This window comes from Bos taurus, chromosome 15 (assembly GCF_002263795.3).
Source record: "Bos taurus isolate L1 Dominette 01449 registration number 42190680 breed Hereford chromosome 15, ARS-UCD2.0, whole genome shotgun sequence".
In the NCBI taxonomy this organism is placed as follows: Eukaryota; Metazoa; Chordata; class Mammalia; order Artiodactyla; family Bovidae; genus Bos; species Bos taurus.
The window spans coordinates 52,125,244-52,152,326 of record NC_037342.1 but is presented as its reverse complement, the minus strand read 5'-3'; the positions used below and the strand labels follow the sequence as shown (position 1 = coordinate 52,152,326).

General features: G+C 54.8%; 1 protein-coding gene across 5 annotated transcripts in view; it reads left to right on the top strand.

The window, feature by feature from the left end:
• The window catches only part of PDE2A (phosphodiesterase 2A), a 97,908-nt gene extending 77,425 nt beyond the window's left edge, over positions 1 to 20,483 (top strand). For all 5 annotated transcript variants that reach the window (XM_024975019.2, XM_024975017.2, NM_001143846.1 and 2 more), the window contains 25 exon segments: positions 4,133 to 4,192; positions 5,003 to 5,156; positions 5,387 to 5,439; positions 5,624 to 5,698; positions 5,801 to 5,842; positions 6,378 to 6,446; positions 6,717 to 6,847; positions 10,761 to 10,872; positions 11,351 to 11,390; positions 11,529 to 11,592; positions 12,332 to 12,404; positions 12,544 to 12,721; positions 12,938 to 13,050; positions 13,710 to 13,787; positions 14,654 to 14,776; positions 15,194 to 15,264; positions 15,538 to 15,660; positions 15,986 to 16,073; positions 16,311 to 16,358; positions 17,397 to 17,471; positions 17,623 to 17,722; positions 17,973 to 18,085; positions 18,454 to 18,492; positions 18,602 to 18,708; positions 19,053 to 20,483. In XM_024975019.2, coding sequence (XP_024830787.1) covers positions 4,133 to 4,192; positions 5,003 to 5,156; positions 5,387 to 5,439; positions 5,624 to 5,698; positions 5,801 to 5,842; positions 6,378 to 6,446; positions 6,717 to 6,847; positions 10,761 to 10,872; positions 11,351 to 11,390; positions 11,529 to 11,592; positions 12,332 to 12,404; positions 12,544 to 12,721; positions 12,938 to 13,050; positions 13,710 to 13,787; positions 14,654 to 14,776; positions 15,194 to 15,264; positions 15,538 to 15,660; positions 15,986 to 16,073; positions 16,311 to 16,358; positions 17,397 to 17,471; positions 17,623 to 17,722; positions 17,973 to 18,085; positions 18,454 to 18,492; positions 18,602 to 18,708; positions 19,053 to 19,263 — 2,340 coding nt within the window. In that variant the 3' untranslated portion in view covers positions 19,264 to 20,483.
• The last annotated feature ends 6,600 nt before the right edge of the window (positions 20,484 to 27,083 follow it).

Sequence of the window (27,083 nt, the reverse complement as noted above, 5' to 3'; positions counted from 1 at the left end):
ATGGAGGGGGAGGCGGCCCCCTTGGTTTCTCCCGCAAGCTGCTCCGCCACCCCCAGCTCCTGTTCCCGCAGGGAAAGGATCTGCCGTTGGCACCCAGCTCTCAGCGCCGCTTGCTTCCCTCCTCTGGTCCCCATCTGTCCCAGAGCTGGTCGCTTGGAGGAGGACCTGGGTTAGGCACGCTGTGCAGAGGTGGGGCGTGGGAGGCGATGGCTTGGTCGCCCACCTCTGTTGAGGGAAAGGGGTCTGGGGTGCCAAGTTCCTAGAAGGACTTCCTGTGTCGGGGGCTGTGAGGGCTGGGCTAGTAAGGAAGCAGCTCCTACAATGGCAAGATGCTTGGAAGGTTGTTGTCTTGTGGACGGGAAGAAGGATGATTGCTGTGAGCGCTGTTCACCGTGGCTCATGTCTGACCAGGAGTTCAGGCTTCAGCCTTCTCCTGGGGGTAGGAAAGGCTCTGTGTGTTGGCAACGGGGATTGGTCAGATCACTTAAATTTATGGCACCCAAGCAAAACTCTGCTCTGGGCCCTGCCTGCCCCAGGACAGGTGCTGAGGCAGAGAGAGGAGTCGGACTCATTCCTGCCTTCTAGAACCTCAGTCCCGGGGAAGGCAGGGCCACCCTCAGACCACTACTGGCCAAATGAAATAATGCTGGAGGGCCAAGGGGTGCCTCACAGTGGAGACTTTGGGACGTGGCAGGCGGGGAACAGGCAGAGAAGAAGGGATAGGATATTCTAGGACCAGCATGAGCTGAGTCAGGGTGATGGAGTGTGGAGGGGAAGAGTGTGACACAGCAAGGCTGAGGAGTGGGGTGCGTGCTGGTGAGCAGGATGCTACCTGTGGCTGCCAGGAGTTCCTGACTGCTGTCTGCTCACCTCCTCAAACACCCTGGGCAGTGAGGAGCTCTTGAAAAGTATTTGGATTATTTGCAATCTTCCTCTCCTCCAAGCCTGGCCCTTCCTACTCAAGTGGAAATGTTCTTCTCCAGGACATCCCCTCCCCAGAGCATACAGGTCTGACACATCCTGTCTGGCTGATCCTGTCTGGCTGCTCCATGCCCCTCCCTGCCCTATGCTCCTGGGGCCACAGGATCTCACATCCTCTGAGAGACAGCATAGGCATCCCCAGACCTCGCCACTGCTGCCAGATCCCAAGGACTAAGGTTCTAGAGGGTAAAGGGAGTACCCAGGGCAGATCACTTGGGAGGGCTGACTCACCAGCTCCTCCCTTAACAAGCCCCATTCCCCTCTCTGGGTCTCTGCTCTTGTATTCATCATCCCTCCATCCATCCACTCACCCATCCATCAATTGAAGGCATATTTCTTGAGCACCGCCAGGCACTGTGCTATGCGAACATAGCAGCAGTGACCGAGACAGACCAGACGGGCCCTGCCTTCACAGACTACACAGTCTGGAGGGGTGAGGGCACCGGACATTAAACAAATGAGCAAAACAAAGAGAGAACTGCAAATGATGGCAAGTGACAGCAAGGAAACCTGGGAGCCCTGCAAGGAATATTGGGGCCTGATAGAGATGGGGTCAGCAGAGGGCTCTCTGAGGGACATGCCGTCCTGCGCAGAGCTCTGGGCTCCTGCAGCTCGCAGCTTGGGTGACTTGATTGCAGATTCTTTGCAGAGTCTTTGGCTCTGCTCTTCGATTCTGGGATAATAAGTCCCATTGAGGAGCAGGGAGCCTTTGGTCTCTGGCATTTGATGTGTGATTTGTGCCCACTCTTTCTCTGAGCTGTGCCAGCTGTACCAGTTCCTTACTTGGGGGAAGGGGTGTCCTTTAGCTCTGTTGAACTTGGTGAGGGGGTGGGCCTTTGCTGGGCTTTCAACCTTCTCTGCCGCCCTGGTCCCTACTCCTGAGAGCTCCCACTGGGTCGTAGACCCGCCCCCTAGTTAGCAAGAGTAGGTACAATTGTGCGTTCTGTTGGTGGGCAAGGAGCCGTGTGTGTGTGTGTGTGTGTGTGTGCGTGCGTGTGTGTGTGCTGATTATGTTTGCTTATCGGGAGGGGGCAGGGATGGGCAGAAGCGTGTGCATGGCTCTCCAGTATGTGAACTCAAGTATCCTGTGTACAGGTGTGAATGAGCACGTGTGCATGGTAGTCACTGTGAGTGTGTGGATGTCTTTGCACTGTGTATGTGTGCAGGTATGCACATGCCTGATATCTCTATGGGACAGTGTGTGTGTGTGTGTGTGTGTGTGTGTGTGTGTTGGGGGGCACTGAGGGTCTCCATGAAAGTGTGCCCTGTGTTTGTGCACGTGGTGGCTGGGATGGGCGGAGGCAGCCCACGAGGCATGCAGGGAGGGGCAAGCCCAGCAGGTGGAGAGGACTCAATGATTCCTTCCTTCCCTCCAGCCCTCTGAGGCTCGTTCAACCTCCCAGCTCTGACCTGGGACCAGGCTATTTTGCCAACCCCACAGCCCTAGAGGGGTCCCAACCTTCCCTTTTTCTGAGAGATGAGTCCAGGTGGCAGGAACAAGAAGGATGTCCTCCCCCATCTACTAATAGTAAAATGCCAACATGTTTCTATAAACCATATGCAAATGAGCCATGCTCCCAGCCCCTTTCAACAACCTGTCTTATGGGAATCATAGATGGAGCCTCATCTGGAGCCTAACCTTCCACACCATTGGTGGCCCAGGCCTCTTCCGGGTCTTCCTGCCTCGAGTATTGCTCTGTCCAGTTCTCCCTACCTCGTAGACCATGGTCTGCAGATGCTAAAGTCTGCCCTGAATCCCCAGTACAACCAAGTTAAAGTCCAATTCCTTAGCCTTGCTCTCCCCCTGTACCACGGACGGCACCCCTGCCTGGGTCCTCAGCTCCTCATACCACCTACTACCCAGCAGCCTCCTGCCTGCAGCATCCTCTCTGGGCTCTGCTTGTCTTCCCAGACTTCAGTGCCAGTTTTGGAAGCTCCCCAGGTGCCCTCCCCCTCTGAGCTCCCACAGCCTTTAAGTTCCCACCCAGTCAGTCTGCCCTCTTCTTCCCCAGGTATGAAGTTCTATACCCCCCTCCATCATATCGCCCTCCTCCATCCCCCCCACCCCCCCAGCCAGGCTGTGAGCTTCCTGAGAACCTGCTGGTCTCCTCCTCTCCATCTGCTCCTGGCAGGGGACCTAGAACAGAGGCAGGCAGGCAGGGGCTGCTGAGTAGTGGGGGGGATGAAGGAGGGGACCCCAGTGCAAGCACTGTGGGAAGTCCCGCAGGTGGTGAGCAGCTCTGAGTAGGTGTCCGGAAGCTGGTGACGCAGGTGGGGAGCTTTGCTGTCAGGGCCTGCAGTGCAAACCACCGCCCCCACCATTTTCTTCACCAAGCACCCAAGCAGAGGTGGGAGAAGAGACTTCACAGAGGATGAAAGATGGGCGGAGGGGACTCCAGGTGGCTGACACAGAGAAGTTGGAGAGGGACAGGACAAGGGGTGGGGTGATGAAGATGGATCTGGAGAGGGGAAGATGTGGGCAGAGAAGGGGAGGGAATGGGCAGTGCTATCCCAACTTTGCCATTTTCTGCTCTGTGACCTTGGGCAAGTCACTCAACCTTTCTGGGCCTTCCGTCTGAAAGATGGAAGCTTGACTTACAGGCTGGTGAGAATCACATGCAAGGCAAAGTACCTTGTCACTCCATTGATTCATTCCTTCATTTATCCATCCATTTTCCCGAGTTCCTTAGGCACAACAGATGTATTGTACATGGTGGGCTTCTTCCCCTATCCCAGACTTAGGGTTGGCTCAAATCCCAACTCAGAAAGGATGGAGCTGGGAGGCTGAAGTTAATAATACTGATTCTATCATCAGGGCCTGAAAAGCTCCATAGACTGAGAGATGGAGAGGGGGTCCAAGGTCACCCCCTGTCCCTCACTATACACCTGGCTTGTGCTATAGATGGGACAGTGGCTGAAAAGTCAGAGATCAGAAAAGTTCCACTTCTTTGGATTAGCCCTTAAAAGCTTCCTGGAGGAGGGGATTTCCCAGCCATCTGCTTGGTCCGAGGATGGACTTATCATTGAGGCCACAGACTGGAGTGTGTATGTGTTGGTGGGGACAGGTGTGTGTCAGGCATAGGGAGGGCGCTCTGGTAGAGACAAGAGGCTAGGGGAGGTCACAGCTGGTTCCCCTCTCTCTCCCCTCCAGGTGCACTGTGGTCAGCTGAGTGACAATGAGGAGTGGAGCCTGCAAGCTGTGGAGAAGCATGTAAGTGGGGGTAGGGCTGGGGTAGGATAGGGGATGGGGGCTGCTGAAGACCCTCATCACAGCTGATGGGAAGATGATCTGGCCAGGGAGATGGACAGAGCTGGGTTCCAGGGTCGCACTTTTGGGCTGTGTGACCTTGAGCAAGTCACTTAAGCTCTCTGAGCCACAGTTTTACATCTGAGAATCAGGATAAGGATAGCACTGACCTACTTAGAGTACTAGTGATATTAGGCGAGTCAGATACTTTGCCACCTGACTCATTTGAAAAGACCCTGATACTGGGAACGATTGAAGGCAGGAGAAGGGGACGACAGAGGATCAGATAGTTGGATGGCATCACCGATTCAATGGACATGAGTTTGAGTAAACTCTGGGAGTTGGTGATGGACAGGGAGGCCTGGCATGATGTGGTTCATGGGGTTGAGGAGAGTCGAACACGACTGAGCGACTCAACTGAACCGAAGAAGGAATATCTACATAATGATACTGAGGCTCTTCCTTGAGATTATGATTTTGTGACTTTAACAAGAACTCAACGACAACGACTCCCCATGGGTTCTAGAGACAGAGCAATCTGACCCTGTTCTTGCCTTGGAAGAGTCTGGGGGCTAGGGGTGGAGACAAACCCAGTATTTATCTGATCATGGACCGAGGGACTCTCCGGGGAAAGAGGGAGCCCACTGGAGTGTGGGGGTGGAGGGCGATGGCACCGCAGGCAGAGGGAACAGCTCAAACCAAGGCTAGAGTCCCAAGGTGGCGAGGGCGATAAAGGTGGGGGGTGTGGCTTGCTGACCGCTCCGCCCGCCCCAGACCCTGGTGGCCCTGAAAAGGGTGCAGGCCTTGCAGCAGCGCGAGTCCAGCGTGGCCCCGGAAGCGACCCAGAATCCTCCGGAGGAGGCAGCGGGAGACCAGAAGGGTGGGGTCGCATACACAGACCAAGACCGAAAGATCCTGCAGCTTTGCGGTGAGGACCTGGCCGCTGCGGGGAGGGGCGGGGCGCGAACCTGTGAAGGCGGAGCCACGGGTGGGAAGGTCCGTGGGTGGGCGGGGCCTGCGGCTGGGGCGCGGCCGGGGGCTGGCTGGCACAGCAACTGAAGAAGAGATCCTGAACTGGGTGGGAGGTGGAATTGGAGGGTGCACGCCCTTGGGGGAAATCTGTGGGCCCTCTGTCTGACTCCTGCCCCGCCATCGCAGGGGAGCTCTACGACCTGGATGCATCTTCCCTGCAGCTCAAAGTCCTCCAATATGTGAGTCCCTGTGCCCCTACCACTGTGTTCCTCCCGGAACGGAAGTCCTCTTGAGCTTCCATCTCAGTACAGATTCAGATGTCCTCTCTTCTCCACTTACCTGCGAGCCTCAGAAAGGCAAAGGGTGGGGAGTGGGGATCTCCCAGATGCGAGGTCAGCCCCTCGCTGTGTCCCTCCCTCTCAGCTGCAACAGGAGACCCAGGCATCCCGCTGCTGCCTGCTGCTGGTATCCGAGGACAATCTTCAGCTCTCCTGCAAGGTGAGGGCCCAGAGCCACTGTGGGGCAGGGAGAGGGACCTGGGTCTCTGAGAGGAAAAACCTTGTCTGTCCTTTAACCAGCCCACGTCGTTCTGCCCATCAGGTCATTGGAGATAAAGTACTGGAGGAAGAGATCAGCTTTCCGGTGAGTCCTGTGTCTGTCCCCTGTGTTGGAGTCTGCAGAAGCAGTTAAAGTGGACCAGGTATTCCTGGGATCTGCCCATTGAGACTGGAATCTACTAGAATCTCTTGGAATCTGATGGAATTATCTGGACCTTCAGATCTACTTAGAAACGTTATGAGAGATCACAACCTCTCATGATCAGGATCCCTTAAGAGAAATCACTCACAATCTACAGAAAGGTTTACTTGGGGCCAGGTCACTTCTGTTGAAGTATCTCTGGGCTTGGCTCTCTTAGAATCCATTAGGATCAGTGAGAATCCTTGGATTCTGCTTTTTTCTCTCCTAGTTAGGGAAGACCCTTAAGTCCTTCATAGGGGATTCTGGTCTAGAGCCTACTCCCCCCACCCCCTACCCCCACTCTTCAATGTTGACTCCATCCACGATTTGGACTGACTGAAGAGGTAGTTGAAACTTCCAGACTTGATGAGGGGAGAGGTCTCACATGGCCTGATCTTGGGAAGAGTTGGGCCCTGACTGGCTCTCCGTACTCCCTCAGTTGACCACAGGACGCCTGGGCCAAGTGGTGGAAGACAAGAAGTCTATCCAGCTGAAAGATCTCACCTCCGTAAGCCATGGCCTGGCTGGACCAGGGGAGGAGACAGGGGAGAGCCCTCTGCCCAGTCCCCAGGGCCAGGTTCTCTGGGCCTGGGCAACCTAGGAATAGGGGAGACAAGACCCGGGAACTTTCTCCTAGCCCACCCTGTGTCATAGCACTTCCCACCCTGCCTGAGCCCTTCAGACCCTCCTGTTGCAGAGTGTGGTGGAGGGCGTGGGAGGGAAGCATGTTCTTCCTTCCCTGCCCTGACTTGCCTCCCCTCTTGCTTCTCCTTTGCAGGAGGATATGCAACAGCTGCAAAGCATGTTGGGCTGTGAGGTGCAGGCCATGCTCTGTGTCCCTGTCATCAGCCGGGCCACTGACCAGGTCGTGGCCCTGGCCTGTGCCTTCAACAAGCTCGGAGGAGACTTGTGAGTCTGGGTGAAGGGATGTGGGTCAGGAGATGGAGCTGAGAGGCTGGGCGGGACTTGACTCGGGTAACAGTGTAGGAAGGGTACTGGGCAGGGGGTGATATTCTAGCAGTGGTGGGTTGAATGGTTTGTCTGTGTAAGAGATTGAGATTATGAGAGCAATAGACCCTTATTGCTGCTCCACTGGGCTTTGTAAAATCATGCTGAGGTCCAAACAAGTTCCCCTTCTCGTTTCTACTTCCTACAGTTTGGATTATCCATGTTTTGGTACTGGCCTTCCCCCGACTTGCCATCCCTGTATTAGCATTTCTGCTGGTAACTGATGGAGGAGCGATGTGCTCTAGGATGGGTGAACTCTCTGGGACCCCCAGAACATCACTGACGTTGTGGACAGTGGCTCAAGGGAATAGGCATGAGGGTGGGGCTAAGCTGAGGCTCTTCAGAGGCATTGATAGGCAGCTGTAAGAATCATGTGAAACAGAAGGGTGGGCAGGACAAGAGTCAGGTACACAGGCTTAGTCAGGAAGTATGTCTCAAGAACTGAGGTCAGATTTGGGGTATGGAAGTGGTATCACAGATTTCATGTTCCTGCACCAACTCATTAATTGCTGCCTGAAGCATTGTATTAGTTTAGTGAGAAACAGTGCTGTGATTAGCCACATCTGTCCTGGGGGCACATTCAGGATGTGAATGCTGCCACACTTGGTCCAGCATGCCCAGCAGTAGGGAGTAGTGGGCAGGTGAGGGGTTGCATTCTGATTCCAGGATGCAGAGATGCCGGGGTCCAGCCCCGGCAGGATCCAGGGAATTCAAAGGGGAGACAGCTTCGGCAATCAGGATACGATAGAATTAAAGATATAAAAAGTGGTTAAATAAGGATAGCTCAGTGAGAAAATTCAGTGGAGAAAAGAGGCTGAATAACTTGGTTTACCTGGAAAGCCAATAAAATTCCAAGACAAGGAATTTGCATCACCTACGTAGGCTGCAGGCGTCCTCCCAGTCTCCCGAAGGAGAGGAGACACTAAGGCCTCCCTGGTCAGATCTTAGAAGCCCAGGCAAAATTAGTAGGCTTGACGAGCCTCCACGCTCCAGATGGGAATTCAGCCAGAAGGTGAGAGAAAGAACGACATGGGGAGACCAAAGCTTCGGTGAACAAGGCCCGCACTTTATTTTCCAAAGTAGTTTTTATACCTTAAGTTGTGCATAGAGGATAATGGGGGAAGGGGTAGAGTCAGCAGTAAGCCAGGCTTTCTTCCTGCAAACTTATCATATGCAAAAGTTTAGGTGATTTACATCATCTTCTGGCCAGGAGGACTGTTAACATTTTATGATCCTTTCTTCAGAAAACTTATTTTTCTCTAAAGGTGATTATTCTAAAGTCAGGCGCCACCCTCCAAAAGCATTAGATAAAGTTGCATTCCAACAGGGCAAAGGTGTGGTGGGCTATAACAAGAAAAGAATTAACTCAAGGGTCCAAGGTTATAAACATTAAAGCTACTACTTACATTCCTATACACCAATTATATTAATCAGTACACTCCCAGGGACACAGTAGGTAAGGGATATGGAAACTTAGCAGAAACATTGGCCCAACAAGTGAAAAACCTTTCACCAATACAATTTCTAATCAATCTTTTAACTGCTCAAAGGAATCTGTATTTAGGCATTTTGAACATCTCATGCCTCTCACAGTTGGGAGGCTGTGAACAATCACATGTGGCTGGAAGAACCTGTTCAGGCAGGCTAGAGGACCTCCAAAGGAGTTTGTGGGTTGAAACACTTGTCACACACAGGAACTTTATTAATTGGAGCTGTAAGTTAACTCTTATTTCAGAGAGAGGTGGTGGGGGACAGCCCCCTGTAAAGTCAGAGGTGTAGGTGAGAGCACAAAGCAGTAAAGTAGGCAGACTCTGGTTTTGGGGGTAGATGCTCTAGAATTTCCAGGGGGACTCCTGAGGCTCAATCCCGCCTTTGCGTATGCCAAGCCTCCTTCCTCATGACCTTTGCCACGGGTGGAGTTCCTCACTCTGGCGCCTGGCACAGAGAGATGCTGACAAGATGCTTGGCCCCTGGGGCCCAAATTGGCAAGCTGGGTTTGAGGCCTCAGAGCTCCTGCAGGAAGTGGAGACTGGAGATGTTGGGACTAGAGAGGGGTCAGAAGCCCAAGGATAGTGTCTGCAGGGGTGGAGCAGAGATCTGGGAGTCAGGTCTGAGTAGCAGGACCTGCCAGCCTGGAGGCCTGGGGAAATGAAGACAGGAACAAGGCAGGACTAATTGAGGCAGGGAGGATGGGGGTCTGTGTCATGGGGAATGGTGAGCATCCTGGTGTGGGAGTATTTGTGCCACTCAGTGAGCACACATTGAATACCTAGTGTGTCTGACCCTGTGCTGGCTGGATGGCCTTGGGTAGGCCTTTTGGGAGGGAGAGTGCAGAGTGGGAAGTCCAGCAAGGGTTGTGGCCTCTGGCTGCCAGCCTGGGTTCTGAGATGGTCCTGGACCTGGAGGAGAGGAAATAGAAGGGAAATGAGATGGGAACTGGGTGACAGCCTTGAGGCTCAGGGCAGAGACAAGGTCATCTCTAGGTTCCACATCTTTCAGGGAGTAAGTGCTGAATAATTGCATGAGCCAAGGTGGTGCTCAGCTCAGAGCAGGCACTGTAGAGAAGCATCCTGGAAGCCTGAGAACATCCCTTCATCTGGGAGTGCGATGAGGCTGGTGGCAGAGGAAGAGGTACATTTAAGACTTTAGCAGACACTTTGCAAACATCTCCCCCGTACCAGGCTCTGCATTGGATAGGGGGTGATACAGTCAGAGTTCAAGACTGGCTTCAAGACTTGATGTTTATTTTTAGGGCACAGAGCGGGGACGGTGGGAAAGGTATTCTAGGCAGAGCGAACAGTGTGAGAAAAAGCATGAAGGTATGAAAGAGCCTGAGGTTTTCTCAGAATGATGAGCATCTTACTGTGGCTGAGGCTGAGATGCCCATAGAATAGGGGAGAGAGGTGGGTGGGACCAAATGAAGGGGCCTGAAATGGAGTGGGAAGGAAGGTGGGGAGACAGACACAGCACCGTGGGGATTGGGGTCTAGACCCGAATCACTGGATGGCAAGCATGAGTGGGGGATACCCCAGCAGAGAGGAGTGCTGCAGGTAGCCCCCAAATGGGGAGGGGTCTTGGCAGGGAAATCTGGGGCTGAGAAATGGTCAGAGTCTCTGAGGAATACTCCATCTCCCTGTGATCCCCATCCAGAGAGGCTTACCCACGTCCACAGCCCAGGTCCCGCCCCAGCCCAAGTCCCACAAAGCTCCCTGGTGATAAATCATTGGGTGGCCAGATTGAATGACCTCCTCAGGACTTCAGGCCCATCTTGTCTGATGCCCGCCAGCTCCATGAATATGATATGGGCACTGCCCTGCCCACAACCACCTCAGGACTTGTGGAGGCACCAAATCGGGGCCTGCAGGTTCCAGGGAATGGAGGACAGTGTAGGAGCTGGATGAGACAGGGCAGTGCCACCGCCCCTCCCTGAGGTTGGGGGAGAGGGGCAGGAGAACACATTGCCTGCGGTTGGGCGAGTCTCCAGTCTGAGGGGAAAGACTCAGCCTCAGTCTGGGTAAATCTGAAGTCAGAGGAGGGAGACTTTGAGAAGTTTCTGGCTTTGAGAAGCAATAGTCTGAGGAGGAAAACACATTTGGGGCAGAGGAGGATTAGAGCCCACTCCCTAGAAGCCCCCCAACTCTGAGGCGGAAGCTGGCCCAAGCCGCCTGGGTGGTGAGCGGCCCCAGCAGAGGAGGGTGAGGTGAGCTGGTGGGTTTCTGGGTGGGCTTTCTGGAGGGACGGAGGTGAGGCGGAGTGGGGAGAGCAGTCTGTGGTCTGTCCCTCTGCGGCGACCCCCACCACCCGACCCTGGCAGGTTCACAGACCAGGACGAGCACGTGATCCAGCACTGCTTCCACTACACCAGCACAGTGCTCACCAGCACCCTGGCCTTCCAGAAGGAGCAGAAGCTCAAGTGTGAGTGCCAGGTGCGTGGCCTGCCTTGACTGCTCTCGGGGGCCAATTCCCCCAGCTCTCAGCCCCAGAGAGTCATCCACAAGGGAAAAGCCCATGGGTTTTGGGGCCAGTGGTGGGGAGACTACCTAGGCCCCTGGAAGTCTCTTAAAGAGGAGAACTGGAGCTCTTCAGGATGGCACCTCTGGCTGCAGGCCCAGTATGCGATCGCCCTCTAGTGTTCGGATTGGGCATCACAACAACATCTGGATGGCTAGAGTCCAAGGGGACCGAACACGGGATGCTCAGGTTTCCTGCTCACCCTCCCTGTGACTAGAACTCCCACTCCTTCCCTTAGAGCCAAATGATACAATTAGACTCTCTCAGTCTCCGGCTTGTCCCGCGAGCCCTAGGGAAAGAATGAGAAGACCCTCAGGCTGACGGAGGCAGGGGGCTGGAGAGGGTGAACCCCTGCAACCTGATTCCCTGTGATCTCCTTTTTCTCCATTCCAGGCTCTTCTCCAAGTGGCGAAGAACCTCTTCACTCATCTGGGTGAGTGCACTGCCCTCCTCCATGCCTGGCTATGGGGTGGGAGTCGGGGGACTGGTGTTTCGAGGAGGGGAGGCAGGCAGGCTTGTCAGCACTCCAGCCTGGTCTCACCACAGTCCCCCATGCTTCTCCCTCCCGCAGATGACGTCTCCGTGCTGCTCCAGGAGATCATCACAGAGGCCAGGAACCTCAGCAATGCTGAGATGTGAGTGAATCCACCCAGGAGTAGGGAGAGAGAGAGAGAGAGACCCTGGCCCTCAGTCATCACCTCTCTTTTCCTCCCCTCTTTATTCCCCCCTCTGTTGTCATCGTAATTTATTTGGCTTGCACAGCATGGGGGATCTTAGTTCCCCGAGCAGGGACTGAACCCACGCTCCCTACATTGGAAGCATGTCGTCTTAACCACTGAACCACCAGGGACGTCCCCTCCATTGCCTTCCTGTGGGACCCATGTCTTGCGTGATTTTTTATTTCATGCTTGTGTCCCTCACTAGATTGTAACATCCGATGACAGCAGGCACGCTGCTTGCTTTGCAGGCCGTGGGTCCTCAGCTCTTAATACAGTGTCTGACTGAGCGACTTCACTTTCACTTTTCACTTTCATGCATTGGAGAAGGAAATGGCAACCCACTCCAGTGTTTTTGCCTGGAGAATCCCAGGGACGAGGGAGCCTGGTGGGCTGTCATCTATGGGGTCACACAGAGTCGGACATGACTGAAGTGACTTAGCAGCAGCAGAAGCTGGTACATGGTAGGTGCTAGCAAAAAAAAAAAAAAATTATCCATCTTAACTAATGTCTGGAGTCGGCTAGCCCTGAGGAGAGTCTCACCATAGGTCACTCCCTCCCGGCCTCAGAAATCTAGGCTTCACCTCAAGTCCTGAGATTTGAGGGGTGGTCACAGAGGGGTGTCAGGGCCCTGTGGACCAATGCCATCTCTCCACAGCTGCTCTGTGTTCCTGCTGGATCAGAACGAGCTGGTGGCCAAGGTGTTCGATGGGGGTGTGGTGGAAGATGAGGTGAGGCAGGGCTGTGTGGGGGAGGGTGTGGCCGTGGTCCTGGGGGCCAGGAGTCCTCGGGGGAGCAGGCCCTACGTTTGATCGTCCGCTCTGTGACCGGCCACTAACCCTTCTCTCAACTCCATTCCTGCCCCGGCAGAGCTATGAGATCCGCATTCCCGCTGACCAGGGCATCGCGGGTCATGTGGCGACCACCGGCCAGATCCTAAACATCCCAGATGCTTACGCACATCCGCTTTTCTACCGAGGCGTGGACGACAGCACCGGCTTCCGGACGCGCAACATCCTCTGCTTCCCCATCAAGAACGAGAACCAGGGTGCGGGTTGTGGTGGCTCCGGAAGAGGGCTGGGGCGGGGCCTGAAAGGATGGGGCGGAGCCGAGCAGAAGGTCCACAAGCCGTCTCTACCACCCTAGCATCCCCGGGCCGAAGGGATGGGGTTTCCCAAGCCTGTGATGTCCCTTGAGGATACCCTGGGAGGACAGATCATCAGACACGTCCACTGGCTCATCTTAGCTCCTCTTTGGTCCCCAGAGGTCATCGGTGTGGCCGAGCTGGTGAACAAGATCAATGGACCATGGTTCAGCAAGTTTGATGAAGACCTGGCTACAGCCTTCTCCATCTACTGTGGCATCAGCATTGCCCATGTGAGCGGGACAGGGGCAGGCCCATGCAGGACCCTCTGTTCTCTCCACAATGGCCCTCCTTGCTCTGTCCAGATGGGTTTGCGCCTGCCCCTGGGGCTCAGAGCCCTGCTGCTGGGTTGCTGTGCAGTCTTCAGTACCTACTGGTCACTTCTGGCCTCAGTTTCCCATCAGAAAATTGGGGATACTATTTCCAATCCTGTCCAGTTAGCCTCCTAGGACTATGTTTTATTTCCCCCTTTTCCGAAAGCAACCTCAACCTGAGCCCCTGTTTAGCTTCTTGTGGGGATTGTTGGGTCTCATTGTCCATAACTGGCAGCTCTGACCCGGGAATCTGACCCCTAGATCCTTAACGCTATCCCCCCTCCTTGCTTCTTTTTCTCCATTAGGGGCCTCAGGCTCCATCACTGAAGCTGGGGCAGGCTCAGGAGAGCATGCAAAGTGCTAGATCAAGTGCTAAGAGGCCCTGGGGAGGAGGAGTGAGGGCAGGTCTGGATGAAAGTTGGAGAGGGCTCCTTACTCTGGGCTGGACCTTGAAGGCTCAGACTAGGCCCAGCATGGGACAAGAGTTGGGGGAGGTTCTATCTGATCCCTTTGTCCTGGTCCTGGGTATTTCACAGCCACCTTGCTTGAGCCCTGTCTTTCCCTCTCTCCCCCACAAGTCCCTCCTATACAAGAAAGTGAATGAGGCGCAGTATCGCAGCCACCTTGCCAATGAGATGATGATGTACCACATGAAGGTGAGCCCTGCACAGAGCTTCTACCCTCCTTCTCAGGCCCCCAGGGTCCCCTGTAGTCCCCCTGTTCCTCCCCTAGCTCCATGAATCCTCTGGTGCCCAGGATCAGGCTGGGCTTTCAGATCACCCTCTCTTGAAGATAAGAGCAGTGCCTGGGCTTTTGCTCTCCTGTTCTCCTTCGGGGCAGCCTCTCTGCAAAGCAATTTCTGGTTCAGCCCCAAAGCTGGCAGCAAGACTCAGCCCAGCGGAGAGCATGGTTCACACCGGTGTTCCCCATGTCCAGGGATAATTCCCATCCTGGGAACTGCTGACAGCTGGGAAGCCCACTCAGGATCCTCCTGCAGCTCCCTTATGTACAGTGGTCCTGCAGTCCTAGGCAGTCCCATCCCCAGACCCTGTGCAGGACAAGCTGTCTGGAACTTTAGTTCAGAGTATGTGATGGTCATTGTTCATTTGAACATTTCGTCTCCTCTGTGTCCAAACCAAATGGCCCCAGACTTTGTGGCTGGGGTCAAAACTGTAACAGGAAGGATTGGCTCTGGGATGGTCCTCCCCAAAGAAGGAATCTTTGAGTTATTGTCTGTGGAAGGCCGCCATGGTGTCAAGAAAGGCAGGTGTCAACAAAGGCAGAGAACACCCTTTGACAAGGAGAGGCGGTTACAGATGAGGGTGGGCCCAGGCAAGGAGGCGCAGTAGGTTGGCTGCAGGATGGCGAGGGGAGGATGGTGTTCTCCTGCCCAGTGACAACCCATGGAAGACCCAACTGGGGTGCATTCTAGTGGGAGGTCCCCGCCACTGTGGGCATTTGAGGTTGAAGATGTTGGATGGGGTGGAGGCTGTCTTCTGATGCCCTGGCTGGTCCCCTCCAGGTCTCTGATGACGAGTACACCAAACTTCTCCATGACGGGATCCAGCCTGTGGCTGCCATCGACTCCAACTTTGCCAGTTTCACATACACTCCTCGCTCTCTGCCCGAGGATGACACTTCCATGGTGAGCCGGCTCACCCCGCCTGACTGTGGAGGACGGACAGCCAGAGATGGAAGTTAGATGTGCATAGGAAATTCCTGGCAGGACCGAGTCATCAAGAGATGGAGGGGGCATGTGGTCTGCCAGCGTGGGCCACAGGGCCTGCCAAGGGGCTGGACTGGAACCAACGATGGCCTCAGGATTGGCATCTCCCTCCCTGTTTTTCTAAGACTTTGTGGGAACTTGGTTCCAAGAGTTCTTAGATCTCCTGTTTCTAAGTTCATGGCTCCAAGAATGCTTGGCTGTACCATTTTTTGGTTCTCAAGTTTAAAAGTTCTAAGACTCCAACATTTTGGAGGCTTCAAGAAGGGCCAAGGTAAGGGGAGTGGGGTGCATCTTGAAACTGACAGTCTCTCTGATCCCTCCTTCTGCTCTGTCCAGGCCATCCTGAGCATGCTGCAGGACATGAATTTCATCAATAACTACAAAATTGACTGCCCGACACTGGCCCGGTGTGTACGCCCAGCCCTCCGCTCTGTGTGCCAGCAGCCCCGTCTCTGCCTCCCTTTGCCCTCTGCTCTCACATCCATTGCTCCCTGTGCTCTGGGAAGGACCTCTGAGGATGTCTAGGGGAGGCCCAGACTTGTAATGGTGGGAGGATCCACCAGTGAGAGGCAATTCACAGAACCTTGAGAAAAGAGAGGGAATGGGGCAGGACAGAGCCTGGAGGGCTTGCTGGAGGAGGAGAGCCTGAGGCCCATGTGCTGCCCTCTCCCCACCCCCAGGTTCTGTTTGATGGTGAAGAAGGGCTACCGGGATCCCCCCTACCACAACTGGATGCACGCCTTTTCTGTCTCCCACTTCTGCTACCTGCTCTACAAGAACCTGGAGCTCACCAACTACCTCGAGTGAGTGGCTGCCCCTGTGCCCATCTGGCAGCTGCTGGGGTCCCCTTCCTGGACACAGAACCGTACCTCCTGTGCGGCAGACTTTCCATGCATTGCCTCACAGGATCCTCTTAACAGCCCAGTGTGAAAGGTACAAGGCCTCTTTCCAAGATGGGGACGCAGGTTCCTGAGCCCCTGTGCAGGTGGTTCCCGGACATGTGTGGTCAAGAGCTCAATCACTGACCACGGAGCAGTTCCTCTTCTTATAGCCATCTCCTCCAGCTGGCCCTCCTGTGGAGGAGGGAGCTGTGGCTCACCTCCGTGTCCTCTGTCTCCTCCCAACCAGGGACATGGAGATCTTTGCCTTGTTTATTTCCTGCATGTGTCACGACCTGGACCACAGAGGCACAAACAACTCCTTCCAGGTGGCCTCGGTGAGACCCTGCCCTCCTCACAGTGGGCACCCTCCCCAGGGTGTCTGGGAGCCTCACCCCTCCAGCCTGAGGGGTGGCGGGAGCTCGTGAGACCAGGAGCCGGTTGAGAGACAGGAGGAGGCTCTCCCAGGCTATGGGAGATGCAGGAGTGCTGAGGGGGTGGGAGGAGCTGGGCTGTTCTGTGCCTAATATGCCTCTGGATGTCAGGAGTGATGGAGTTTTCTTTGGTTTTTCCAGAAATCTGTGCTGGCCGCGCTCTACAGCTCGGAAGGCTCTGTCATGGAGGTACCACCATTCTGCCCAGTATCCCCATCCCCATTGTCCCTTTAAGGCCAACGACTTATTAACATGAAGCTAGACTGTGGCCCGGCTCCTCCCCATGCCAAGCCCTGCTTTCCACCCAGACTGGGAGAGCTGCAGCACCCCCAGGGCACGTCTGACTCTTGTTCCCGATGAGCTTGGAAGGGTACCCATGTGGCTGGGGGTGCCAGTCAGGCTGCAGGTTCTGCCCGAGCCCAGGTTTGCCCAGGGAGGCCTTGTAGTTAGCCTGTTTCTCTTTGCATGTCTAAGGACACCCTGTGAAACCCCCTCTGCTCCCAGCTTGGCATGGGCTCCTTGTCCCGTCATGCTCAGTTTTGCCTGAGACTGATTTGTGTCTGCCCACCCCCAATGGAGCTCCTGGAGGCAGAAACAAAATCGGAGACATCTCTGAGTTCCCTGCATCTGGCACAGGGCTTGGCATGAGTGGAAACCAAACTTTCAAGGTTGCCTTGGCCCACTCTGCCCCCAACAACACCCCTCTGGAACTGCTCCTGCTTGCATGCCCCCAGAGACAAGGGGCTCGCTTCCTCCTGGGAGGCCTGGTGGCAGCCTGTCTCCTGCCCTCCACGCCCTGGGCTGAGTCGGCTCCTCCTCTGAGTGACAGCCCTTCAGCGTCAGAAGACAGGGGTCTTGCCCTCGCCTCATCACTGCCCTTCCCTGTCAGCATACAAATGTTTCCTGCATGAATTAGTGTCGAAGACTCCAAGGGATCATTTCAGATTCATTCCAGCTTGAGAGGCCCTCAGAGCTCACCTTATCGTGTCTGTCCGACTGACAGCTGAGGAATCTGAGGCTCAGACATGGCCAGGGACTTGCCCAGGGTCATATGGAGGGTCGAAACAGAGCACAGAAAGGGAACTGGCCCCCAGCCCTCGACTCCCCAGTTCTGCCTGCTCTGCTCAGTTTGGGGGCCAGGGCTAGGCTGGCTTGCTTCCTCCCTTGGGGTCAGTGAGGAGGAGCACCCCCACCCCAGCTGGGCCCCTACCACGCCTCTCCCCACAGAGGCACCACTTCGCTCAGGCCATTGCCATCCTCAACACCCACGGCTGCAACATCTTTGACCACTTCTCCCGGAAGGTGATGGGGCTGGGGGTGGGGGGCAGGGAGTGGGAGCTGGGAGCTGGCCTGATGTGGGAGAGGTAGACCCGAGGGGTGGAGGTTCCTGAGGTTTAGGGGAGTAGGGGATGGGGTGTCTGGGCCTTGACCCTGTACCCCCACCCCCACCCAGGATTATCAGCGCATGTTGGACCTGATGCGGGACATCATCTTGGCCACAGATCTGGCCCACCACCTCCGCATCTTCAAGGACCTCCAAAAGATGGCCGAAGGTGCCTGCCTCTAGCCTGGGTCTCTAGATCGGGGAAGGACCACCAAGAGGGGAACTCGCCTGGAGGGCACCCCCAGGGTTCAGACCCATCCCTTCCAACATCAGCCCACCAGGCAGACCCAGCTCTGCATCCCTGGCTCCCATCCAGGGTGCTGAATTCCCTGTGCCACTTTGGGATGGGCCCTGGGGCCTTGCTCTCAGGGACCCAGGATGCTGGGTTCCTCTCCTTGACCCTGTTCTCTCCCCGACAGTGGGCTATGATCGAACCAACAAGCAGCACCACAGCCTCCTTCTCTGCCTCCTTATGACCTCCTGTGACCTCTCTGACCAGACCAAGGGCTGGAAGACCACGAGGAAGATCGCGGTAAGTGCCACTCCTTGGGAAGGTGCAGGCTGTACACCCTGCCTGGCTCTGTGTGGCTCCTGCAGCCTGCACGCCCTCCCAGTGCTGAGCTCAGCCTGTGGGGAAGACAGAAACCCAGACCACCTCAGGTGACAGTGGAGAGATTGAGGGAGGGGACTGGACTCACCGGGGGGGTCACCCAGCAAATCAGTGAGTGGCTGGTGGAAGACGGGCCAGAACCCAGCCACCGTCCTCCTCCCAGGCCAGGGATGGTGAGGACGGGTCCTGAGGTCCCAGTGCCGCAGTTTGCCCCCTTGGGAATGGGCTATGGAGGAGCGTGGGCGGGTGGATCACACTCATAGGAAGTAATGAGAGTGTTGACCTTTCAGGAGCTGATCTACAAAGAGTTCTTCTCCCAGGGAGACTTGGTATGTGGGGTGCGACCTCAGGGTGCCCAGGTTGGGGGAGGGTTCCTAGCCCTAGATGTTTCTGGAGCATGGAGAGGGCCAGACAGGCCTGACGACTTGATGCCTGCAGGAGAAGGCCATGGGCAACAGGCCGATGGAGATGATGGACCGTGAGAAGGCCTACATCCCCGAGCTGCAGATCAGCTTCATGGAGCACATCGCAATGCCCATCTACAAGTGAGTGAGCTCAGGGGCCTGCTGGGGACACTGCCCAGGGATGGTGTGGGAGTGGGACGGGGCTGGCTGTGGCCATCACAGCAGACACAAGCGCTGCGCTGGCCTGGCCCTGCTCCACCTCATCCTCTCCTTGTCTCCGAGCACAGCCGTCTCTTGCTTTGCCCCTAAATGTACCGTTTGCTTTATCCTTGGTCCCTTATGGAAAGAGATGCTCAAGCTCTCCTTGAGCTTCCAATCTTATGCCTCATGCTCTTGTGGAAGTTCTACCTGTGGTCCAGCCCTGATATTTCTTGCTGCTCCCAGTCTGCCTTCTGACCTCTAAACCTGCCCCTATCCACCCCCAGGCTGCTGCAAGACCTGTTCCCCAAGGCGGCCGAGTTGTACGAACGCGTGGCCTCTAATCGTGAGCACTGGACCAAGGTGTCACACAAGTTCACCATCCGAGGCCTCCCGAGCAACAACTCGTTGGACTTCCTGGACGAGGAGTATGAGGTGCCTGACCTGGATGGCGCTAGGGCTCCCATCAATGGCTGTTGCAGCCTTGATGCTGAGTGAGTCCCTCCTGGGACCCCTCCCTGTCCAGGCCTCCTCCCACAAGCCTCCACGGGCCTGGCCGCACGCCCTGGGACCAGAGCCAAGGGTCCTGGATTCTAGGCCAGGACTTCCCATGTGACCCGGGCGAGGTCTGACCTTCCCGGGCCTCAGCTTTCTTGTCTGTATAATGGAAGACTTCAGCCTCACTGAGACTTTGTCACTTGTCCTCTGAGAGCACAGGGGTAACCAATGAGCAGTGGACCCTGCTCTGCACCTCTGACCGCATCTTGGCAAGTCCCCACCCTCCAGGCCACTCCTTCTCTGAGGCAGCCGGATGGTTTCTTCTGGGCCCCATTCCTGCCCTACCAGACCTGTGCCCTTTCCTGTGGGGGCACCCTCACTGGCTCCCAGGATCCTCAGGCAAGAACATGAGACATCTGAGTGGGCAAAGGGTGGGTCTTAGAGACAGTTATCAGCCTGGCTGGAGGACTAGAAGTAGCCATGGGACCACCTGTGGCCCAGAGGACTGCCTTTGTACTTATGGTGGGGACTGGGACCTGGGGATATAAGGGTCCCAGGAGGACACTGCCAGGGGGCCAGTGCAGTGCTCTGGGGAGAGGGGGCTCAGGAAGAGAGGAGGATAAGAACAGTGAGAAGGAAGGATCCCTGGGTTGGGAGGCAGGCCCAGCATGGGTCAGCCATGCTTCCTCCTGGCTGTGTGACCCTGGGCAAGTCCCTTCCCCTCTCTGCGAAACAGTAGGGTGAGACAATCCATTCTCTAAGACCCCTTTTAGATCCAAGTCCCCATAGTTCTGTGGAGTCCCAGGAGAGGCCACCGAGGGTCCCTGGCCCCCTTGGGCACAGAGCTGACACTGAGTCCCTCAGTGGCCCCCTGAGTATACCCCCTTAGCCGGAGCCCCTTCCCCATTCCTACAGCCAGAGGGGGACCTGGCCTCAGCCTGGCAGGGCCTCTCTCCTCTTCAAGGCCATATCCACCTGTGCCCCGGGGCTTGGGAGACCCCCTAGGGCCGGAGCTCTGGGGTCATCCTGGCCACTGGCTTCTCCTTTCTCTGTTTTGTTCTGTATGTGTTGTGGGGTGGGGGGAGGGGGGCCACCTGCCTTACCTATTCTGAGTTGCCTTTAGAGAGATGCGTTTTTTCTAGGACTCTGTGCAACTGTTGTATATGGTTCCGTGGGCTGACCGCTTTGTACATGAGAATAAATCTATTTCTTTCTACCAACCCTCCGCCACGGGGCTGTCTGCAGGCTTTGTGCATGAGGTTGTTGGTGGTGGGGAAACAGCATCAGGGAAGGCAGATGCCTTTAAGAACTCCCAGGCTACTGGAACTCCCATCCCTGCTGCCTAGCCCCTCTTCTGTGGGAGTCCTGGATCTGTCGGGCTACCCCCAGACCAGTCCTGTGCCAGATTCTGGGTACTGAGGTGGAGATGGCAGATGCAGAGGCCTGAGCATGAGGCAGTTGTTTGTGGACTGGAAATGGAGAAATGAGAGACTGAAGCAATCAAGGAGGCTGCCTGCAGGAGGTGACCTGGCGCTCCTTCTAGACCCTCTGTCTGCTGGTCTACCTTAGTCATGCATGCCCTTACAGACAAGGCCTGAGCCTCTGAACCCTCTCCTAGCCACAGGGATACCTGTCTGTGTCCCTGTAAATCCAGCCAAAGGGGTAGCCCTGAGTCTGACTGTGTATCAAATACAGCCCTGGGTTGTGTCTGTGGGGTTGATTTCCCTGCTCTCCTGGCTGTGAGGTTTGCTTCTGCACAGACAGAGGGGCAGACTCCAGACTGGTGACCAGGAGGAAGCTCTGATTGGCAGTCTCCAGACCCCACGCCCACCTTGCCTGGAGCCCTCCCAACTTCTCTCCCTCTTCATTTCTCCCAGATGAGTAAAGGTTGGCATGTTAAGGGGCTGGGCACTAGGCTCTCCTTTCCTGGTGGGGGAGGGTTGGGAGGCAATGGTCCTGTGTTTGCCCACAATGGCCTCAGGGTATCGGCCTTGTCGGTTGACACGTCAGGGTGTCCAGGACCATAGAGCTTGTCTGCATCTCATGCCTGGCAGTTTATTCTGGTTTGGAATCTGTTTCTCTGGCTGAACGGTCCCAGGGCTTCTAGCCTGCCCGTGGGGCTGTGGGGTCCAGGCCCCTCCCCTGCTCAGCCCCTGCTTTGGGCCCCCTGAGTCTGTCCTCTCATAGCACAGACCCCAGGCCAGTCAGTGGGCCCCCAGGTGGGGGTGAGTCACTTCCTGGCTCCAGGCTGACAGAAGAGGATTACTCTAATTGTGCCCAGCTGACACCAGCGTTGGTGTGGGCTAACACAGGTGCCTGTGACCCTCGACCCTGAGAGAGAGAGAGAGAGAGAGAGAGAGTGTGTGTGTGTGTGTGTGTGTGTGTGTCCTCTTCCACAGGCCTTTGGGCAAAGTGGAAGCTCAACCTAGGTACCCACCCCTGAGCCTTCCTCTCCTTCCCCCTGTGCCTGCCCTCCCTCGTGGACATTTAATTCTGTTCAAGGCCCATGCTATGACACATCCCTCCTTTCCTCCGAATTAAACAACTCACAGATATCTTCTCCTGCACTGCAGGACCCTATGCTGAGGCCCAGAGCTAAATTCATCCTCGACCCTGGTCTGGAGGGTCTAACAGCCTGGCAGGGGAGACACAGGCCATGATACCTATGGCCCCAGGCAGGGGCCTGAGAAAACCACAGCGAGGTTTGGAAGATGAGCAGGGGTTTTCCTGCGGGCAAAGGGGGCAAGGCACTCCTGGGAGAAGGAACTGCTCCTACAAACGCTGCTGCTCAGAGAAGGAGAGTGGCTGACACACGAGAATGGAGAGAGCTAAGGCCAGATCAGGGAGGGCCATGAATGCCAGATTGCGGAGTTCAGCTTGACTGTGGGCACGAGGAAATGGGGGCTCAGGCGTGCATTTTAGAAGGTCCTGCAAGAAGATGAAGCAAGGACTGCAGGAGAGCAGTTGGGAGGGGATCATCCTAAAGTGGATGCTCAGTGGCCTAGGCTGGGCCAAGGAGGAGTTGAAGACACTTTGCACTCACACAACTTGTGCTCAATTGGATGGGGGCGGAGGCGGGATTGGCAAGTGCCCTGGAAAAGGAACCTGCTCTTGAACAGCCCTGGGCAGCTGCTCAGGTGCCACCCACCCGGGCCACCAGGTGCTGGGTGGAGTCTCTGGCAGGAGGTGAGTCCCCAGGGAAGATGGGTGGGGCAGCTGTTTGGGGGCTGCCAGGGGTGGGGGCCGGAGGAAGATGGGAGGAGGACCCTGCTTCTGCAGAGCCTGCAGGCAGCTCTCATCTGGTTGGAGAATACAGGCCTAGGCCCCCCAGGGCTCCTGGTAACTGCCCTGCCCTCCAACTTAATGGTTTCATTTTACAGGAAACCACGATTCTGGGCGTAGACAATATTATCTCGTTCTGCAGACTAGAAAGGTGAAGTCCAGGAGGTTAAGTAATCAGCCAAGGTTGGGATGTGAGCCTGACTCCTCTCCAAGGGCTCTTCTCTGGGATAGAGGAAGGAGATTCAGGAGCGCAGGGTCTCCGTCTGCCTCCTCAGGACTGTGGCAGGAAGGAGTGGTGAGCAAGTGGACTGGGGCCCCTGAGAAGGGTTTGGGATCAGCGCTGTGTGCCTGTGTGTTGCGGGGAGCGGGTGGGGCACATGAAAGGGCGTGAAGAGGCTGGTGGCGTGTAGCGCTGCTTATGGCCACCAGGTGGCGCCGAGCCCCCGCTGGCCTCACCTCCCCGGAGGTCTGAGAAGGGCAGGTGGCAGGTGTGTGATGGGGGCTAACCTCACTCCTGTCCCCGCGCTCACTGACTGGGGTGATGAGTTCGCTGGAGGCCTTCGGGGTACAGGAGGGTATGTTGTGTGAGTAAAATATGCTTATAGACGGCACAGCCAGATTGTTCTCTGAGGGCGTACTAGGATGGGTCCCTACCAGACGGGAAGTACACCCTCAAGTTTGAAGACTGGCGGGGTAGACCCGAGAAAGAAGGTGTTGCTACTCCCTGACAAGATGGCTGCCACCCTCCATTCCTAAATCATCCCTGGAGAAACCATAGGACTGGGTAGGAAGCGGGAAGCATGGAATCCTGGGAACTAACAAAAAATAGTCTGGGGTGCAGTGGGGTGGGAGTTGGGGAGAGGTAAAAGTGAGGAGCTGGGTTGGCAGAAAGCACGTGCCTCAGGCCTGTTGCCTTGGACAGTCAACCGTTGCCTGTCCGCTCGCTTCTACACAAACTCCTAGGGCTTCTTCATCTTCTCTTGAGAGTAGCTGGAGGAAAAGAACCATCGCTTGACTGGGGGGCTCTCCCAAGGATGGACAGGATTATTGTCCCCTTTGTGGGCAAGAGAAACTGAGGCCAGAAGCTCAGCTGATAGGAGCCTCCCTCAGAGTAAAATCAGATCCAGGGTCAGATGAGGAGGCTGGGACCAGGAAATGGCAGGGACCTTTAAGTCCACACAGAGATCCAGAGGTAGCGTAGGGATGGGCACCAGCTCCCAATTTCTGGCTCAGGGCTCCCCACCACCTTTCCCAGGGATGGCAGTCTCTGCTTCTTCAGGTCCCACCTAGAACTCACGTTTCAGACCAGACCTGGAGAGCTGGTCTGTGTCTCGCACATCACTGCCCCCGCCTCGGCCCTGTGCTGGGGACAGGGTGCGGGAGGGGATGTGCGGGTTAAAATCGCTGACCCTCTTTTCTCTCCACATCTGCCGCCTGAACCATTCCTCTGGCTCTCAGCTGAGACTTCCCGGGCAGTGTGTGCCTGCTGGGTGCGTGTGGCTTCTCTCCTCAGTTAGGAAGCCTGGTAAGGGCAGGAACACATCTGCCTCAGCTTTGATTTCCCACATCCCTCCTCAGTGTAGGCGTCCCAGGCGGCACAGTGGAAAAGAATCTGCCTGTCAATGCAGGAGACTCGAGAGATGTGGGTTCCCTCTCTGGGTTGGGAAGACCCCTGAATTAGGAAATAGCAACCCACTAAGGTATGGCAACCCACTCCAGTACTCTTGCCTGGAAAATCCCATGGACGGAGGAGCCTGGTAGGCTGCAGGCCATGGGGTCACTAAGAGTCGGACACGACTGAGCGACTTCACTTTCACTTTTCACTTTCATGCATTGGAGAAGGAAATGGCAACCTACTCCAGTGTTCTTGCCTGGAGAATCCCAGGGACGGGGGAGCCTGGTGGGCTGCTGTCTATGGGATCGCACAGAGTCAGACATGACTGAAGCGACTTAGCAGCAGCAGCAAGGTATCCTTGCCTGGGAAATTCCATGGACAGAGGAGCCTGGCAGTCTACAGTCCATGGGGTCACAAAGAGCGGACCTGACTGAGGGACTGAGTACACACAGGAGCTCAAAACAGGTGTGTTGACTGACAGCGGCAGTCAGGATTCCAATGCATGTATTAATCAAAACTCAGCTGAACAATGAGGGAGGCCCTCTGAAATTCTCTAGAATTATCTCTCTGCATCTCTTTCATCTCTGGTACTCCACCCCGTAAACTCTTGCCAACCAGCCTCTTCAGAGTCACAGCTCCATCTCCTTAAGTTAAGGGGACTTCCAGGGTTCATCCTGCCTGCATGGTGGCCTCTCCAGGCGGTGTGGGCAGTGGTAGTGTTTACATGTGTCTTCTGCTCCTTAGGATCCCAATCATTATCTGATAACCAATGCCTTGAAAACCTTTCTTTCAAACATTGTGTCCAGTTTTGTTGTTATTTCAGGCAGGAAGCTAAATCTAGTCTTTATTAGTCCATCTTTGATGGGAGTGTAAGTCTGTTTTTTAACTTTCATTGCACTGTAGTACACCATGTAGGAATGTTGACAGACATCATTATTATTATTGGCAGTACCACACGGCAGGTGGAATCTTAGTTTCCTGCCCAAGGATCAAACCCGGGCCCCCTGTATTGGAAGCTCTGAGTATTAACCACTGGACCACCAGGGAAGTCCCTTGACAGACATTTGGATATGAATGTCTTGGCAATTAGAAACACTGGTCCTGGACTTCCCTGGTGGTGCAGTGGTTAAGAATCTGCCTGCCAATGACGAGGAGACAGGGTTAATCCCTGGTCCAGGAAGATTCAACATGCGGCAGGGCAACTGAGCCCATGTGCTGCAGCTACTGAGCCCAGGCTCTAGGGCCCGAGACCACAATGCCTGAGCCGGCAAGCCCTAGAGCCCGTGCTCCACAACGAGAGAAGCCACCGCAGTGAGGAGCCTGCACGCTGCAACTAGAGAAGGCCTGCCCACGGCAAGGAAGACCCAGTGCAGACAATATAAATAATTAAATTAAAAAGAAAAAGGAATCCCATGACTGTTCTTGTGTATGTGTATATATTGAGTATTCCATTATATGAATATCTTCGTCTACCTCTATTGTTGATATATAGCTTCTACTTCACAAGTGAGACCATTCCTTTCTATGTGAAAACATTCTATTTCCTTTAGAGTAGGTCTGCTGAGATGAATTCTCCTGGTTTTTGTTAGTTTAACAATGTCTTCATTTTTCCTTTTTTTTCCCCCCCTTATTCTTGGAGGATTTTTTTTTTCTTTCTTTCTTGGCCTTGCTGTGCATTTTGTGGGATTGTAGTTCCCTGACCAGGGATTGAATCTACACCCTCAGCAGTGAACATGTGGAATTCTAACCACTAGATAGCCAGGGAATTCCCTTGAAGGATGTTTTTGAAGATATTGAATTCTAGGTTAGGTAGTATTTTCTTTCAGCACATTCTGTTCTCTTTCTGACTTTCGTTATTTCTGACAATGTTACAGCTGACAGATCAGCTATCAGTCTTATTGTGTCTTTGAAAGTAATGCATCTCTTTCTCTGGCTGCTTTTTAGATTTTATCTTTGTTTTTGTTTTTCAGCAGTTTTACTGCAATGTGCTTAGGTATGGTTTTCTTTATATTTAGTCTACTTGAGATTCGTAATGTGTCTTGAATCCATGATGATTTTTCCTTTCTTCAGTTCAATCCTCATCAAGTGTAGATAAGTCATTTCTCATAATTCAATGCATGCTAAGAAGGTTCTAGAAAATTTTACTGAAATCCTGGAATAAAAAGAAAGAATGATGCAGTGGTGGGGAAAATATTTTTAATCAACCACTAGATTCTTCTCTGGCTTCAAATTCACACTCCTCATCAGGAGAGAAGGGTGGTCAGTGGTGGTCTCTCTCCTTAGCTCCTGATCTGTAACCAAGGATCTGTCCCGACCAACATCCCTACCTGGAATCAAGACTTTCCACCATTTGTCTGGTGACTGATGAGAAGGAAAAACTTTTTCTCTCTAAATTTTGCCTCTCAGTCAGCACATTAAAAAAAAAAATTTTTTTTTTTTTTTTGGCAGTGCCACTCAGCACGTGGGATCTAGATCCCCGACCAGGGATGGAACCCGTGTCCCCTACATTGTAACTGGAGTCTTAACCACTGGACCACCAGATGTCCCAATACCGACATTTTAATACAGAACAGTTTAGTATCTCATTGTTTAGGACTTCTGCAAATCAGAATAAGAGTTTGGATTTACCACTGAAGGAAGTCCCTCCATGACAGTAAGTATATTCCTAACAGATGAGTTCCAGCCCAACAGAATAGAGAAGAACCAGTGGGCAGCCGGGGTTCCCCTGACCTGGCAGGTTTCTTACTCCTTGCTTTGACCATTAGGCTTCAAGTACACCTGTATGAGGAGGTAGGGGAGCTTCAGGGAGCAACCTTCACTCTTGTATCTGTGTCTACCGGCTCATCTGCATCTGGGCAAAGCCTGTGTGTGCTGACCCAGCTCACTGGTCCATATATCTTCCCTAAATATAAACATCCAATTG